Source organism: Hyperolius riggenbachi, chromosome 2, assembly GCF_040937935.1.
Source record: "Hyperolius riggenbachi isolate aHypRig1 chromosome 2, aHypRig1.pri, whole genome shotgun sequence".
NCBI lineage: Eukaryota > Metazoa > Chordata > Amphibia > Anura > Hyperoliidae > Hyperolius > Hyperolius riggenbachi.
In genome coordinates this window covers 311,265,246-311,283,036 of record NC_090647.1, presented here as the reverse complement: position 1 = coordinate 311,283,036, position 17,791 = coordinate 311,265,246, and the positions used below count along the sequence as shown (strand labels likewise).

Genomic DNA, 17,791 nt, shown 5'->3' with positions numbered 1-17,791 from the left:
GAAAGATTTTACAATTGGCAAACACTAAATCATTTATAAATAATTATTGTAAAAATTATTGTACTTTTTTTCGTTACGTTATTTTCACTGCAGTTCTTCTTTAAGTCGGCTAAGGCGGCCAATAACAACTGCCTCAGCCGACAATCAGGCGTGTGTACAGCACCCGATGACCCCTGATGCCCAAACCACGAGCGATCTGCTGGCTGGATCTATTCAACCCTAGTGACGCCGATCCAATTGTTCGCAACGCTCCCTCGCCTGCTGTGTGGCATCACGCATGTGCAGCTCATTGTCCTGCCATCATCCAACCATGTCCCTCCCGCCTAGCAACAGAGCGCACTGTCCACTACACAGCTGACACGCGCGTGTGTAGGCCGGCCCCGCAAGGTTGCCCGTGGGGATCCCTGACGAGCGACATAAGTAGAGAGTGTGTACGCGGCCTAATACTTATAGCCTCTAATATTTATAGCCATAGATCTTAAATGGGCATGCTGGTCAGATAATTCTTACTGAAGTCTGACTAGATGGGCCACATGCTCTTTTCAGGTGGGTGATTCAGACAATAGTGATTCCAGAAAGATCAGCAGGACTGTCAGGCAACTGGTATAGTTGAAAAGCAAGTTAAATATGGTAGCCTCTTTATGCTTCAGTTGAGATTTCAAAACTACATGTAATCAGCTCTCATTATACATGCTGCTGTACCTATTTCAGTAAATTGTATCATGTGTGACATGCAATGACATCTGATGATGCACAAACTGCACTGTATGACGATACCACTTATTTCTGTGTGTTCTGAGAACATACAGCAGCACGTATTTTTGTCTTTGTTAGAGCACTGTTGCTTTCACTGTCCCTAAAAGATATCCGCACTAGCACTGTACTGCAGAGTTGGAACAAGGCCTATTTGTTATTTTAATTTGCTTTAGGGTCTGAGCACACTTTAATATTGCAGAACAGATTTCAGTAACATCTATTAGTGTGCAAAATGCAAAGACATCAGGGTGCATTGAGGGCACTCTTTGATGGCCACACTTATGCATTATGACAACACACTGCTACATGCATTTTTGAGGCCCTTGCTGCAATGGAGGTGCCATGCAGTTTTGTTAAATGCACAACCACCTGCATAGCAATGCCTCAGTGTGCTTAAGCCCTAAATTGTTTTTATTCACATATTGTTTATTCTAAAAGTGCTGCAGTCAACAACTCTTTATTTTAAGCAGGTTTCCATTTGCTCTTCCAGCTCTGGGTTAACACACAATACCATAAAAGGTGGCCTGATCTTTTTTCCTCTCCATGCCAGTGTCTTTGACTTGGCCCTTGGATGATATGTGGCAACACCTGTGCATTTAGAATTAGCCCTGAATGTACAGTGTAGTCGGCACCAAAAGTAAATGTTGATACATACAGTACTTAAGTTATTGCACTTAGAAAGTGTTGAGTAATGACAGTATTTCATGCATCTCGTTTTAGTTAGCAATTGAGTGCTAAACATTTGTGGTGAATGCAGTTTGGTGAAGTAATGTAAAGTTACCTGGTTTCTAGTGGGAGATCAGCCAATATTGAAGGTTTCAATTCTCACTAGAAAGCAGATTTCACGGACCTCCCTGTACGGCTAGAAATAGATAACAGTTTGGAGGTAAGTGTCAAAATGTTGGAAATAACTAACCAGCTGTTTTCCCTCTAAAAATGTTGTGGAACATAAGAACTTGATGTGGTTTCAGTGTTAGGATGCATTAGGATTAAAGAGAACCCAAGGTGGGATTTTATTATGCTAGTGGGGCACAGAGGCTGGTTGTGAACACTAACACCAGCCTCTGTTGCCCCATGGTGTGCCTCCAAGACCCCCCTGCGCACCGCTATACCCCCCGCAGTGCTAGCGACACGCAGCGTGTCACCAGCACAATGTTTACCTCCTCCGCCTCCTCCGTATCGGCGCTACCCGCCCGCGTCCCTTCCCTCCAATCAGCGGGAGGGAAGGGACGCGGGCGGGTAGCGCCGATACGGAGAAGGCGGGGGAGCGGCGCTAACAGACAGGCTTAGGTAAACATTGTGCTGGCGACACGCTGCGTGTCGCCAGCACTGCGGGGGGTATAGCGGCATGCAGGGGGGTCTTGGAGGCACACCACGGGGCAACAGAGGCTGGTGTTAGTGTGCACAACCAGCCTCTGTGCCCCACTAGCATAATAAAATCCCACCTCGGGTTCTCTTTAAATGCCTGAATTACTTTTTTTATGAAAATGTGAAGATTGTGACATAGCTTAAATTTGTCTTCCCAGGTCCTCCACCGACCAATCTCTTCCAGCCTCCGCGGCGTCCTGGCTTGGGAACACTAGGAAAACCTATCAGGCTTCTTGCTAACCATTTCCAAGTACAGATTCCAAAAATCGATGTCTACCACTATGATGTGGACATTAAACCGGAAAAACGGCCCAGAAGAGTCAACAGGTGAGAACATAATTTGACAGTGCTTGGTATTTCAGAGCTTGGGTTGTGTATCACTGGTGAAACTCTTCTATGCCACATGGCTTTTTGCGAGGCAGATTTATAGGAGAAAAGGTTTATGCAGCTAAGTCATTTAGTGAAAAATATGTAGTTTTAAACAGGATTACTTTGCATTTTTGGGCTCGCCTCTAGTGTAATTTTTTTTTCTCTGCAGATGATATCCTATAAATTACTATAAAGTAGCAGATTACTGGCCAAATGCAATAGGTATAGAATAGAATCGCCTCTTTTCACATTTTGTTGTTTCGCAGTCTGAAATAATGATAGGGAATTAATATATTTCTTTCTTATTTACTCAATGCAACTTGTAAAGGCTATAATAACTAGTGTTACAGAAGTGAGGTGGATAAAGGAATACCTCTTACATCAGCACTTTGTGGAACCTTTTTTTGCTTTAATTATAGTCCTGAGTCTTCACTAACTTTGCACATGTCGTGTGTGCAGTATTTGCCCACTCTTACAAAACTGTTCAAGCTCAGACTGGATGGTGACTGTTTGGAGGACTGCAATCTTCAAATCAATCCATAGATTTTCTCTGGGGTTTGAGATTGGGCTCTGAGTAGACCACCATGCAAGGACATTAACCTTTATTCTCCCGTATCCACTGTGGGTTCTGTTTTGCCATGTTCTTTGCGTTCTGGAAAGTAGACCTGCCCTATTGCTGGCACGTGCCCTAAGTCGCTGCTGCAGAGAGACCCCACAATTACGATTACCACTTTTTGATATAAATTCACATAACTGCATCAGTTTCCATATTTCTCTTGGTAGCCTCTTTGATCAGCTTCTTTCTTGCTCGTCCATCAAGTTTGGAGGAACAGCCTGATCCAGGAAGGGTTTGAGTTGTGCCAAATACTTTTAACTTCTTAGGCCTCTTTCACACGGGAGGCTGAACTACACACTTGTCAGTTAATTATTTTTACAAGCAGGATAGAAACATGGTTTGGTCAAAACTGTTTTGTATTTCTTTAGGGAGGTGGTTGACACGATGGTGCGACATTTCAAGATGCAGATATTTGGAGACCGCCAGCCAGGATATGATGGGAAGAGGAATATGTACACTGCACATCCGCTGCCAATTGGGAGGGACAGAGTAAGTGCTGTGATTGTGCTTCAGATTGGCTTTTACATCAGATTCATTCAAAAGTTTTGTAAGCAGCTTTGTAAAAGCACTGGATACAGATTTGTCCTCGGCTGCTCTTGTTTCGCACCTTCTTATCAATTGCAATTGGTGTTCAAAGCACAAGTCCAAGGGCACTTCAGCAAGTGATTGACAAGTTTATGAACAAAGTGAACCAGTCTTTCAGTAACTTTAAATAAAAACAATGTTTGTCACTGAAGGTTATCAGAAAATCTTGTATAAAACAATGAATGACACGCACACCTTGTAAATTCAATGCAAAAAAGTGTATATTAACCACTTCACCACTGAGGGGTTTTACCCCCTGAGCACCAGAGCAATTTTCACCTTTCAGCGCTCCTTCCATTCATTCGTCTATAACTTTATTATTACTTATCGCAATGAAATGAACTATATCTTGTTTTTTTCGCCACCAATTAGGCTTTCTTTAGGTGGGACATAATGCCAAGAATTATTTTTTTCTAAATGTGTTTTAATGGGAAAATAGGAAAAATGTGGGGAAAAAAATAATTATTTTTCAGTTTTCGGCCATTATAGTTTTTAAATAATGCATGCTACTGTAATTAAAACCCATGAAACGTATTTGCCCTTTTGTCCCGGTTATAAAACCATTTAAATTATGTCCCTATCACAATGTTTGGCGCCAATATTTTATTTGGAAATAAAGGTGCATTTTTTTCAGTTTTGCGTCCATCCCTAATTACAAGCCCATAGTTTATAAAGTAACAGTGTTATACCCTCTTGACATAAATATTTAAAAAGTTCAGTCCCTAAGGTAACTATTTATGTATTTTTTTTAATTGTACATTTTTTAATTTTTTTTTAATTACAAAAAAAAAAAAAATGGGGAGTGTGGGAGGTAATGAGTTAATTTTATGTGTAAAAGTCATTTATTTGTATGTGAAAAATGTGTAGGGTGTAGTTTACTATTTGGCCACAAGATGGCCACAGTAACTTTTTGTTTTAATGCGACCTCCAAGCTTCCTTCCGGAAGCTTGGAGGAAGAATAAGGAGGCTGGACACGTGAGTTTTTTCTCACAATGATCGCGCTGCCCATAGGAGAGCAGCTGATCATTGCGGGGCTTAGATCAACGAACGGGAATGGATTTTCCCGTTCATTGATCTCTGGGCGAGCGGGCGGCGGCGGTTTTACTAGCGGCGGGCGGCGTGTTTACGAGCGGGAGCGCGGGCAGCGTCGGGAACGCGGAAAGTACGTGTTTCTCCGTCCCTGGTTTTTAAAGGATGGAAAAAGGGGCGGAGAAATACGTACGCGCGGGGGTAAAGTGGTTAAAGTACTACTACTTTAATATACACTTTTTTGCATTGAATTTACAAGGTGTGCGTGTCATTCATTGTTTTATACTTGGTATATCTTTAAAGACGCAGCACCCATTTTTGTAAAATATTGTTGCTAAATGTCAGCTATTTTTGGGTGTGCATCCTCACATTTGTCTCTCTGTATCAGAAAATCTTGACAACAGTTCTACTTTTAAAGTGGATATCTAGCCTGAAAAAGAATTTGCAGGAATCCTACTGTAAAGCAAAGTTATAATTACCTGCGCTGTCAGGGGGGGGGGGGGTGTTTGATGTTGGGGCTACGTGCCAGACACTGGCTGTTTTGGGGCTTTGGGGACAACTTCGGGAGGACAAGACAGCGCAGCAGCGCAGGTAATTATAACTTTGCATTACAGGAGGCCACCGCTTTCAGACTGGATGTCTGCTTTAAGTTTTCTTTGGCCTCAATGCACTAAGCTTTATCAAACTCTTTATCAAACGTTTGATAATTTACCTCATGGGTAAAATCTAATTTTGAATTCACTAGGTGTTATAGATTTATTGAATGTTTTATAGATAAAACATTCAATAAAGCTATAACACCTTAGTGAATTTAAAATGAGATTTTACCCATAAGGTAAATTATTAAATGTATGATAAAGTGTTTGATAAAGCTTAGTGAATTGAGACCTTTTTGTCTCTTTCTTGTAGGTCGATCTAGAAGTGACTCTTCCTGGTGAAGGAAAAGACCAAACTTTCAAAGTGACCATTCAGTGGGTGTCTGTGGTGAGTCTGCAGCTACTATTGGAAGCCTTGGCAGGACATTTAAGTGAAGTTCCAGAAGACTCTGTGCAGGCTCTTGATGTAATCACACGTCACCTGCCTTCCATGAGGTACTAATGCGACGTCAGCTATGCAAAGTTATCTTTGTCTTGGGGTACCCTTTTCACTACTCCAGTGGCCTTGCATACATCTGTCATGGTGGTAGCACTTTCTCTAAAACTGTATTTTCTTTCTTGCTGCAGGTATACCCCTGTTGGACGCTCTTTCTTCTCTCCTCCAGAGGGATACTATCACCCACTTGGAGGAGGTCGGGAGGTTTGGTTTGGCTTCCACCAGTCTGTACGGCCTGCTATGTGGAACATGATGCTTAATATTGATGGTGAGTGAGCTGACACCTTGTTTTTGTTTCAGCCATATGAAGCTGTTCTTTGTGGTTTTTTTGATTTCTTTGTTATACAGTGAGAAGTTATTCCTATTCATGTTATACCAGCTGTCTCCTTGTATAAAGTGAGTACTGTTCAGGTAGCAAGGTGCAATAAGCCAAAACTTACTGTATTTGTCTTATTTATTTTATAAAAACGTTGCAACAAGGTGAGATTTAGGCTACGTTCACAGTGGGGTGGTGCGTTTTGTCAGATAATATAATCTCATTGCTTATTGTAATGGTATGTTCACATTGGCACATTAGCAGTGCGGTGGAAACCATCTGCATAATGCGGTGTATGCCGTGCATTTAATCCAGAACACATACATTAACAAGGTGCAGTGAAGCATACCTTGTATGTACTGGTTGCTTCTCTGTATGCATCATACTGAACGTATAGTGTGCAGTTGCAAGGTTTCCATTGCTTTGCAATCCTGCTTTTGCAGGATGTGCAGCGCAAGGCCCCACTGTGAATTTAGGGATAGTATTCTCTTTTTCAAAGATGCGAATATGATAAATAATGGAACAGACTTCAGTCAGGCTTAAAGAAGCACTGTAGTAACAGACGGACAGTACAATGTAGTAAATTATTCAGGATACTCACTTTTTCGTTAATTATACCGGTTTTAGCATCAGAAACACTTCCTATATATATTGCTGTATATTGTAGCCCTGCCCTCCTAGTTATGTTTAGACTAGGTTGTTTAGATATATCTCCTCTTAGAGAATTGATATTATTTCTACTGACTTTGAAACTGAGTATACAAACATTCAGTGGTGATGCACCTGCCAGCAGTGAAGATGTCGCCACCTATGATAAATTGCAGAATGTTAATCAGGGTGAGCAAAGATTTTAAAATAAGCAAACACTGACTAAATAATTTTTAAAGCAATGTTGTAAAAAATTAAAAACTTCATTGCATTATTTTCAGTACCACTTATTTTTTTAATGTACTGTAAGTGAATTCACTCACACTCACTTCACACACAAAAATATTTTCACAGTTGCGCTCTTAAAGCACCTATGATTGTAGCAGCTGATTGGACTCAGCGGGTGGAAACTGGATTAAATCTGTTTTGCCAGGTTTATCTGCAGGATTTCTAGCTTACTGCCTTGCAACCCCCTGTATTGTGCTGTTTTGTCAGTAAAACCATGTCCATGTATTTACATGCAGGGCATACACACGCACTATAACTATCGCCGGTAGGGGTCAGGACTGTATTCCAGAGATGACAATTCTGGGCATGAGCTTATGCAGACATGTCCCTCGGCTACAGCCAAGTGACATGTACTGTCGCTTTTCGGAAAGGGAGAATGGATGGCCGCACACTGCTTGATGGAGCAGCTTCTGGTGGTCGGGGTAAGGAAAGGGAAATCGAGTCTTCTCAGCTGTTGGGAAATCGTGTCTTCTCAGCTGTTGCTTAATGATCTGGTGTACTGGACCTTTCAGTGATCTCATAGGATGCCTGAATTTTTAGCCAAGGCAGCCTGTACAGCCGCCTCAGCCGAGTTGCAACTAGCCTGTGTACGAGGCTTTAGAAAAAATGATTATCCAGTCGGGAATCTGTTTTTTTTTTTTAGATTGAGCTTCTGATAATCTTTGCTTCCCTATCAGTATGCATCAGCCATCATTTATTAATTTAGCACTAGGACTACACTGACATAAATGAAAGACATTAAGCATTAATAAAATCAAAAAAAGTGGATAGCAGAGGTAAGTAGGTAATGCTGCAAGTTCAGCACAGTTCTGCCATTCTTTCCTCCCAGAACAGCTGATTTCCTTAGTGTAGTGGGTTTGTGGCTTGCTTCATTCCCTGGCACCTACCAGCTTTACATATCCAAGCTCTGATTGTGACTCTCTGATTAGCTGCTGGCTGTTTGGTAAAAGCACATGCACCAGCCTAGTGTTAGTGGCTAGGAGCTCTGACTGACTGACACTTGAAGCAGAGCTGCAGACAGAACTCTTGATATGTTAAGCAAGGCCACACACACCCACTTAACTACAGAATGTGGCTATTTTGTACTTTCAGCACTAGCCTTGCTGATTTTTTGTTTTTGCTTTTAGATGGGCTTCAAGTCTTCTCGATTATAGAAAGATCCTTGGCATGTGTTTTAATTTAAAGAAAACCAGAGATGTGGAGTTACAAAGTTTTATTTATTTATTTTTTATATACATTCCCTGGGCTTCCTCGAGCCCCATAAGCATGGATGCGTCCCTCGCCGTCGTCCCGTGGTCCTCCGTTTACCGGCAATCAGCCCCGGTAACTGTCTCAACTGGTTTCAGTCTGAGTCAGCCGGGGTCTTCTGTGCATGCGCTGACGTCACTGAGCCAGGTACCGGGGCTGATTACTGTTAAATGGCTGGAGGACGGCAAGGGACGCATCCATGCTTATGGGTCTGGAGGAAGCCCTGGGTAAGTAAAAGAAAAATGTTGTAGTGTGCCGTCTCTGGTACAATTTAACTTTGTAGGTTGGCTATTGAGGCATATTACATCTTGACATGTTTACCTTTAGTTTACTAATTTAGCCTTTACCACTTCAGAATGCACCACTGTTCTCTTTCTACTCTCCCTCATAGGGCATTCTTTAATATTTTCTTGTGGTAAACAGCTGTACGTTGTTGGAACATCCATCAATGAGTCTTCTTTTTTTTCAGTTTTTTACTGTACTGCATGGTTTTAATAATTCTGTATAATTAGGTGTTATATTTTTCTGTCCACTTTTCAGTTTCAGCAACTGCTTTCTACCGCGCTCAGCCTGTAATTGAATTCATGTGTGAAGTTCTTGATGTTCAGAACATTAATGAGCAGACCAAGCCACTTACTGACTCCCAGCGTGTCAAATTCACCAAAGAAATAAGAGGTTAGTCTTACAGTTCTTCTAGTATTTGATTTCTTGGCTGGATATTTATCCATCATCATTATAGCCTCTGTATATTTTCCAGGTCTAAAGGTTGAGGTCACACATTGTGGACAGATGAAGAGGAAGTACAGAGTGTGCAATGTAACTAGACGACCAGCAAGCCATCAAACGTAAGGGCTTCATTTGTAAACCCAATTGAATGCTGTTACAGAAGCCTTTCCTATGTAAGGAAACATGGAGTACCATGAAAGTCCCATACTCCTCTTAGAAAAAGTGCTTCTTGCTGTGATGCTGAACATTTGACTTTAGTGTCAATTAAATTCATAATTCCGCAACAAGCAGACATCACTAAAAATGCTCATATTCATAAGTTTTTTTTTTTTTTTTTTTTTTAAATTCCATTATAAATACTTGAGACAGTGACAACGGACCCTTTTACTACATGTGGAATTTGATCAGCACAACAGTAATGACCTGAGCACACTATTACATTGCTCTGCAACACAGGTAGCCACGCATTTCCCAAAGCTCTGGCCAACCCCACCTGGGCTGCCATGGCCTGCCCCCAGCTATGCAGCCGTTGCCTAATTGAATTACAGCCAAGCAGGTGAGTTATTAAGAAAAAAACCTGAACTGAAAATTAAAAGTCATACTTACCTTTTGTGTAGTCTACTCCTCAATCTCTTTCTCTTCTCTAACGTCCTGATTGTCCGCTGTGATCAAGGGAATTCTCCGTTCTCCATTTTGAAAATCGCCATTACCCCATAACCGCTTTCTGGTCAGCACACTGTTAAACTGTAACATCGCCCACTAGAGCCATAGGGAAACATGGATATTACCTTGCACATCAGTTGTCCTCTCAGCTATAACTGACAGCAACTGATATATTTCAGTCCGGCCAAAAAGTTGTCAGAACTGGAAGGTATCATTGTCAGAAGAAAATGGTGAGCTTCTGAGAGGAACTGATGGCGAGGTAACTATGTAATGTTCATTTGAAGTTACCTCGTGTTTATTTTAAAAATTTTTTACTCAGTACTGGTTCCCTTTAAGCCATCTTCCCCCCCACCCCCCCTTCCCATATCTCATAAACATACCGATTATGGTATTTTATTGCATCCCCAAAAACTGGTCTTAGACAATAGTACATGCAATATACTATAACAGGGACACTGACTGTAAGCTTCTCTAAAGGTGGCAATACATTGGTCGATTTGCCATCAGATTCGAACAACAGAAAGATCCCTCTCTGATTGAATCTGATCAGAGAGGGATCGTATGGCTGCCTTTACTGCAAACCGATTGTGAATCGATTTCAGCATGAAACCGATCACAATCTGTGGTGGTGCTGCTGCTGCTGCCTCCCCCTCCTCCCGCATTCATTACCTGATCCGGCCGAAGTGAGTCACCGATGTCTTCTTCTCCGCTGGGTTCCGCGTTCCGGTCCGGCTGCCTTCACTTCTTTCTGTCCGGGGAAGTTTAAACAGTAGAGGGCGCTCTACTGTGTCATTTTCCTGCCGGGACAGGAAGTGAAGCCAGCCGGACCGGAACGGGAAACCCAGCAGAGAAGAAGACAGCGGGGACTCGCTCCGGCCGGAGCAGGTAATGTATTGCCGCTGTTTAAGCCATAGTTAGTGACACAACTATGCACTCTGTGAAGTCTGTGGAACAAGATGAATGCAGAAATGGATTAAGATTAAATAGGGCCCTAGGCACAGCAGTGTTTGCCCACCACTGATGATCACCTGGCTTTTTATTAAGATTTGGTGGGGGCTAGCATCCACCAGGCCCATAGACTCTCTCCAGGACCTAGGTTTGCCTTGTGGATGATCTGGCTTTCGATGAATGCTGTGCAAATTACATAAAATTGTTTCTGATCTTGCTTCTGATGATAACATACAGAGTTTCTTTTTTTCTGTAGTTTTCTTACATTTATGGATCTAGCATTAGGGCTTCCTAAGTTTTTTTATTTATTTATTTTTGTCACACCATATACTGTAAGAGGAAGGCATTTTGTAATTGCTACCTAAGATTTGTCATTAATGGAACATAGTTCATAGTTGTTGATTCTTTTTGTCATAGCTGGGTAAGGGAAAAACTAAAGCAATATAAGTAAGTGGGTCTTGTAAAGGTCTTTTATGTTTGCCTATCTCCTAGTTATTATAAGTAATTTTATACCTTATCCATCCGCAGAAAGAAATCTTAGTTATTTTTGCAGAGAGCGCTGTGGAAGTGCAGGATTGTTAGAAGCAGTTACATGCATAGGTGTCTTGGATGCAGCTCTTGACAGCACTTAGGTGCCAGTGCTCAATACTAAAACGTTATTTTATTTATCTTTAGTGCTTTACGGCATATATAGTTGTGTCATAGATGAATTAAAGTAAAGATGAATCTTAAATATTGGTTAATAAAGAACCTAGTTCCGGGGAATTGAAAAACCTATTCATCACTGTAAAGAGTCTGCTATGAAACTGCTGTGTGGCTTTTAAATCTAGGATGCAACTTTCACTGTACTGACTATATATAGCTTGACAACGGACCGTTTTACTACATGTGTAAATGGAAACCGAATAACAGCTGTTTGCATTAGGGAGCACTGGGGTCTTGGGTAGTCAGTAGAGTGACTTCCTGATATAGGATTGTGATGAGTTTAGGAGAGGAAAAGACTTTGTAGGAAGACCAGCTGTTAAAAAGTTGAATAAAAGGAATACCGTAATTCATTTTGGATTAATTTCATGCTTTGTCACCAAACCAATCAGTGTGGATTCTGGATTTGTTTTGTGCTGCAGCCTGCATGCTTTAGTTTGGTAAGCAGAAATGATTGTGGCTTTTTTCCAGTAACGGAATAAGATTTTAATAGAGATTATACACAAATGGATGCATAGCTTTAACATTTTAATTAGCAGCCATGGGATTTATCTTTAATTGCACTCACTTTTGGAAAGCATCAAATCGATAACTTGCATTGTTTCTGTTCATAGTTTCCCTCTGCAGCTGGAGAATGGTCAGGCAATGGAGTGCACAGTTGCTCAATATTTTAAGCAGAAATATAGCTTGCAGCTAAAATATCCCCATCTTCCTTGTTTGCAAGTTGGTCAAGAACAGAAGCACACCTACTTGCCCCTTGAGGTAAGCATTTCAAGCTATTTCTAGAAAAAACACATATTTTAGGCTTAGGGCAGGCATGTCCAAAGTCCAGTTTGAGGGCCAAATGCTGCCTACCAAGCCTTTTTTATGGCACCCGAAGCTCTCCACAGCCGTTAATTCCATGCAGCCCGCAGGCCATAGCTTTGGTGCCACATGCAGGGGCTACCTTGTATCGTCGCTCTGCTGCCTCCTTTGCTCGCCTGTTGGTTATCAGTCACCACTGTAGCAGCCACTGATAAGTAGCCACCACTATGCCAACAGCAGTAACAGCTACTGATTAGCAGCTGCCACTGTGCACCATGCCTATATACTAAAAGGGACATGCCAACTGCACGCAGTATATGGGTTATTTCCTGTGAAAAAATGTCACATGCATAGTGTACCTAACAAAAATCAGCAAAAATTGTTTTAATTTCGCTAGCTCGGCCCCCTTGCACTCTCAAGAATGGCGACATGGCCCTTGGCTTAAAGGGTTTGGGCACCCCTGGCATAGGGTTAGCGTAACTAGTAAAAAGCAACTATTAGAGATGACTATGTAATCATTTGCTTCACAGTGCAGACATCCAACAGTTAACTCAGGGCTCCTAGAAATTCCACCACATGCATTCCCAACCCTTTTCTCATTGGTTTCACTTTATAACATTTAATAAATAAGTTTACAAAAAAATGTAAAATAGTTTTTAGTATACTGATGACCTCATCATTTTGGCTTTACCTAACTATTCTAGCAGCATGGTTACTGGGAGGGGTTGATGCTGTCTCCTGCACCAACTGCTTGTGGGATACAAAACCATATTTTCCATTATTCCTAGTTGTGAATTCGGCAGCATATATACCACCCATTATATTGTATTTTATGGTTATGGCACTGAGCTACTATTAGTTGTAAGTCAATGTACAAATCTGAAGTAGGCTGCTGGTCAAGAAAGTTACACATTTGCTGCAAAGCCTGCTACATCCTCAAATAACAGGGCCAGCAAATATTTTTAGATGAGCACTGTTTACAGTAGACAGCGGTAACATCTGAAAAACATACTTGGTTAACTGAGCTTTTTTGTTTTAAATTTTCAGGTCTGTAATATTGTAGCTGGCCAGCGATGTATTAAGAAGCTGACTGACAATCAGACCTCCACTATGATCAAAGCCACAGCCAGGTCTGCTCCAGACAGACAAGAGGAAATAAGTAGGCTGGTGAGTTATTTCTATATTATATTTTATTTTTATATTTTTGTCCCTTAAAGGATACCAGAGCCGAACGTAGTAAAAACGGGGAGCAGGCATGTATATGAAGCAGTCCTCATGCCTACCACTCCCCCCAGTTCTCCTTTGTCCCCCTCCTTTATCTGGCAAATGCCCCCTGCAGCTACTTTATGGTCGGGCATTAGTGCGCAGGTGCTGGCCTGGCTGCGCATCCTTGATCCTGCAGCGTGGAAGTGCTCTGCACATGATGTCACGACTATGTAATCCACAGAACGCTCACGGGTGCCCGTTCAAGGATGCGCGCAGCCGGGCCTGCGCACTGTGCATGATGTCACGACAGCCAGCACCTGTGGTCTGTGTATGACATCACGACTATGTCGTGCACTCGCGAATGTGCTTTCAAGGACGAGCGCAGCCGGACCAGCACCCGGGCACTTATACCCGACCAAGCTGACCATAAGGTAGCTGCAGGGGGCATTTGCCAGATAAAGGAGGGGGACAGAGGAGAACAGGGGGAGCAGTGGCAGTGGGCATGAGAACGGCTTCATATACATGCCTGCTCCCCCGTTTTACTATATATTTCAGCTCTGGTATGCTTTAAACTGTGTCCAAATATTATTTTATTAAGTTTGTATTATGATCTGAATTTGAGGTTTGGTGAGTGATCATCATCCCATTACAGTGGGATGCGAAAGTTTGGGCAACCTTGTTAATCGTCAGGATTTTCCTGTATAAATGGTTGGTTGTTACGATAAAAAAAATCTCGGTTAGATATATCATATCGGAGACACACACAGTGATATTTGAGAAGCAAAATGAAGTTTATTGGATTTACAGAAAGTGTGCAATAATTGTTTAAACAAAATTAGGCAGATGCATAAATTTGGGCACCACTAAAAGAAATGGAATCAATATTTAGTAGAGCCTTTTGCAGAAATTACAGCCTCTAAACACTTCCTGTAGGTTCCAATGAGAGTGTAGTTTCTGGTTGAAGGTATTTTGGACCATTCCTCTTTACAAAACATCTCTAGTTCATTCAGGTTTGATGGCTTTCCGAGCATGGACAGCTCTCTTTAACTCACACCACAGATTTTCAATTATATTCAGTTCCGGGGACTGCGATGGCCATTCCAGAACGTTGAATGCCTTAGTGGATTTTGAGCAGTGTTTAGGGTTGTTGTCTTGTTCAAAGAATCAGCCCCGATGCAGCTTCAGCTTTGTCACTGATTGCTGGACATTAATCTCCAGAATCTGCTGATACTGAGTGGAATACATGCGTTTCTCAACTTTGACAAGATTCCCAGTCCCTGCACTGGCCACACAGCCCCACAGCATGATGGAACCACCACCATATTTTACTGTAGGTAGCAGGTGTTTTTCTTTGAATGCTGTGTTGTTTTTCCTCCATGCATAACACCCCTTGTTATGCCCAAATAACTTGGTTTTAGTTTCATCAGTCCACAGCACCTTATTCCAAATTGAAGCTGTCTTGCCCAAATGTGCTTTAGCATACCTCAAGTGTCTCTGTTTGTGCTGTGGGAGGAGAAAAGGTTTCCCCTGTATCACTCTTGCATACAGCATCTTCTTGTGTAAAGTGTGCCAAATGGATGAACGATGCACAGTGACTCCATCTGCAGCAAGACGATGTTGTAGGTCTTTGGTGCTGGTCTGTGAGTTGACTCTGACTGTTCTCACCATTCGTCGCTTCTGTTTATCGGAAATTTTCCTTGGTCTGCCACTTTGAGGCTTAACTTGAACTGAGCCTGTGGTCTTCCATTCCATTTTCTCAATATGTTCCTAACTGTGGAAACAGACAGCTGGAATCTCTGAGACAGCTTTCTGTATCCTTCCCCTAAACCATGATGGTGAACAATGTTTGTCTTCAGGTCATTTGAGAGTTGTTTTGAGACCCCCATTTTGCTACTCTTCAGAAAAAATTTAAAGAGGTAAACTTACAATTGACCCCCTTAAATACTTTTTCTCATAATTGGATTCACCTATATGTAGGTCAGTATGAGTTCCAGTAATTAGTTCTAAAGGTTTTGGAATCAATAAAATGACAACAGTGCCCAAATTTATACACCTGCCTAATTTTATTTAAAGGGAACCTAAACTGAGAAGAAAGCAAACTTTTGTTTTTCTAAACTGAGAAGGATATGGATTTTTCCTTTTAAAATAATACCAGTTGCCTGACTCTCCTGCTGATCCAGTGTCTCTAAAGCTTTCAGCCACAGCCCCTCAACAAGCATGCAAATCAGGTGCTCTGACTGAAGTCAGACTGGATTAGCTGCATGCTTGTTTCAGGTGTGTGATTCAGCCACTACTGCAGCCAAAGAGATCAGGACTGCCAGACAACTGGTATGGTTTAACCACTTGAGGACTGCAGGGCTAAACCCCCCTAGTGACCAGGCCATTTTTAGTAAAATTGGCCGCTGCCATTTTTAGTAAAATTGGCCACTGCAGCTTTAAGGCTAAGCTGCAGGACCGCACAACACAGCACACAAGTGATTCCCCCCCCCCCCTTTTCTCCCCACCAACAGAGCTCTCTGTTGGTGGGGTCTGATCGCTCCCCCCATGTTTATTTATTTTTTTTAAATAAATATTATTGTCAGTGATTTTTTTAAAAGTGTTTCTTTAAATATGTCCCCTCCCTCCCCACAGCCAGCCAATTACGGCGATCGGCTGTCATAGGCTTCTGCCTATGAGAGCCGATCGCTCTCTTGTCCCCAGTGCAGCGCTGCTGCTGATCGCAGCGCTGCACAGTGTAAATAGACGGCGATCACGCCGTCTAACAGTCTCCCGAGCGGCAATAGCCGCTCGGAGACTGAAGGCGGGTCGGAGCTCCGCCCTCCGAGCACGAGATGCGCGTGCAGCCTGCGCGCGATCTCATGCAAATTACAGCCCCAGGACTTTATGCCAATCGGCGTTAGGCGGTCCTGGGGCTGCCGCCCATTGGCGTGACGCGGGCGGCAGAAGGTTAAAAGGAAACATCCATATCCCTCTCAGTTTAGGTTCCCTTTAAACCATACATGTCAAACTCTGGCCCACGGGCAAAATCTTGCCTTCAGAGCATTCAAATTTGGCCCTCAAGTGGTTTCCCCACTTTGCATTATGTTTGGTCCTATTTAGACCACCAGGGATTCTATATTGGATGTAAAGCCGTAGATCACCAGGGAAGTCATAAGGGGGAGGGAGGGGGAAAGCACTAGACACCACGGATCTGTATAGACGAGGGAGGGTGGTCACTACTAGACAGCCAGGAACTGTATAAGGGAGAGAAGAGGCATTAGACACCAGGGAACTGTTTAGGGGAGGGTGGAGAGTCACTAGACACCAGGGAACTTTATCAGGGAGGGTAGCCACTAGACATTGAGGTTGGCCCGCGACTTTGTCTCAGAATTCAATGCCGGCCCTCTTTGTATTGCAGTTTGACACCCCTGCTTTAAACAATTATTGCGCACTTTCTGTAAATCCAAAAAACGTCATTTCACTTATCACAAATATCACTGTGTGTGTCTCTTATAAGATAAATTTAACTGACATTTTTTTAATGTAACAACCAACAATTTATACAGGAAAATCATGACGATAAACAAGGTTGCCCAAACTTTCGCATCCCACTGTAAATTGTACTGATAAAAGTAAAGTATACCTGAGGCAAAGCTACTTTGTAAGTAAGCACAGAGGTATGTTCATGCTGGATTCACATACTTCTGTGCATTGATTCCTCTCTTCATGTCCCCCAGTCTCTGTAATCACTTCTTGCAAAATTTGACTTTTGGCTAAAGTCAAATTTTCAGACAGGAAGAGGCGGGCTTGCTGTGATGTTTCATCCCATGGGGAGAACGAAGGGAGGAACAGACTATGCACAGAGGTATGTGGATCATTTGTGAGGCTTTACCTTGGGTTAGGTTTACGTTAAGAATGTTGGCAGTAAAGTACATAATCAATTTGCTGTCAATAAAAACTGCACGATTCAGCAATTTTTGGTCCCAGAGACATATGCAGGAGAAATATGTGCATATTTAATTTTCAAATCTACCATTTGGCTCTTACACATGATTAAAGGCTTTACTGAGCAGTCTGAATGCTCAGATCACTTTTGATTTGCTTGCTCCAATCTTTGAAACTACTGGAAAAATAGACATGCAATTTTCACTGACAAATACCTCTTATTGGGGTTGATTCACTAAGGAAATAGCGTGAGTACCCACCTTTTACTCGCGCTGTTTCCACAGTGTGCTTTAAATGTAATGCTATTAGCCGCGTAGGCTACGTAGCGGGCGTATAAACAGGAGCGCACGCTATGCTGCGGGTAGTGCAGCATAGTGAACACTATTAGGGACACTCTGTAGCTATTAGGGACACGCTACAATCTGATTGGCTCAATAGGCTGCTTGTCAAGTGACAGGCAGCCTATTGGGCCAATCAGAGGGCGGGGATCACATCCTCTAAAG

General features: G+C 42.4%; 1 protein-coding gene across 2 annotated transcripts in view; it reads left to right on the top strand.

Moving 5' to 3' along the window:
- LOC137546528 (protein argonaute-4) overlaps positions 1-17,791 on the top strand; it is an 86,228-nt gene that overhangs the window by 33,476 nt on the left and 34,961 nt on the right. Inside the window, exons 2-9 of one of the 2 annotated variants that reach the window (XM_068269094.1) lie at positions 2,283-2,451; positions 3,478-3,598; positions 5,633-5,814; positions 5,947-6,083; positions 8,856-8,990; positions 9,073-9,160; positions 11,969-12,116; positions 13,206-13,325. In XM_068269094.1, the coding sequence (XP_068125195.1) occupies positions 2,283-2,451; positions 3,478-3,598; positions 5,633-5,814; positions 5,947-6,083; positions 8,856-8,990; positions 9,073-9,160; positions 11,969-12,116; positions 13,206-13,325 (1,100 nt within the window). Of the gene's footprint in view, positions 1-2,282; positions 2,452-3,477; positions 3,599-5,632; positions 5,815-5,946; positions 6,084-8,855; positions 8,991-9,054; positions 9,161-11,968; positions 12,117-13,205; positions 13,326-17,791 lie in introns of both variants that reach the window. The other variant, XM_068269093.1, reaches the window with a different exon arrangement.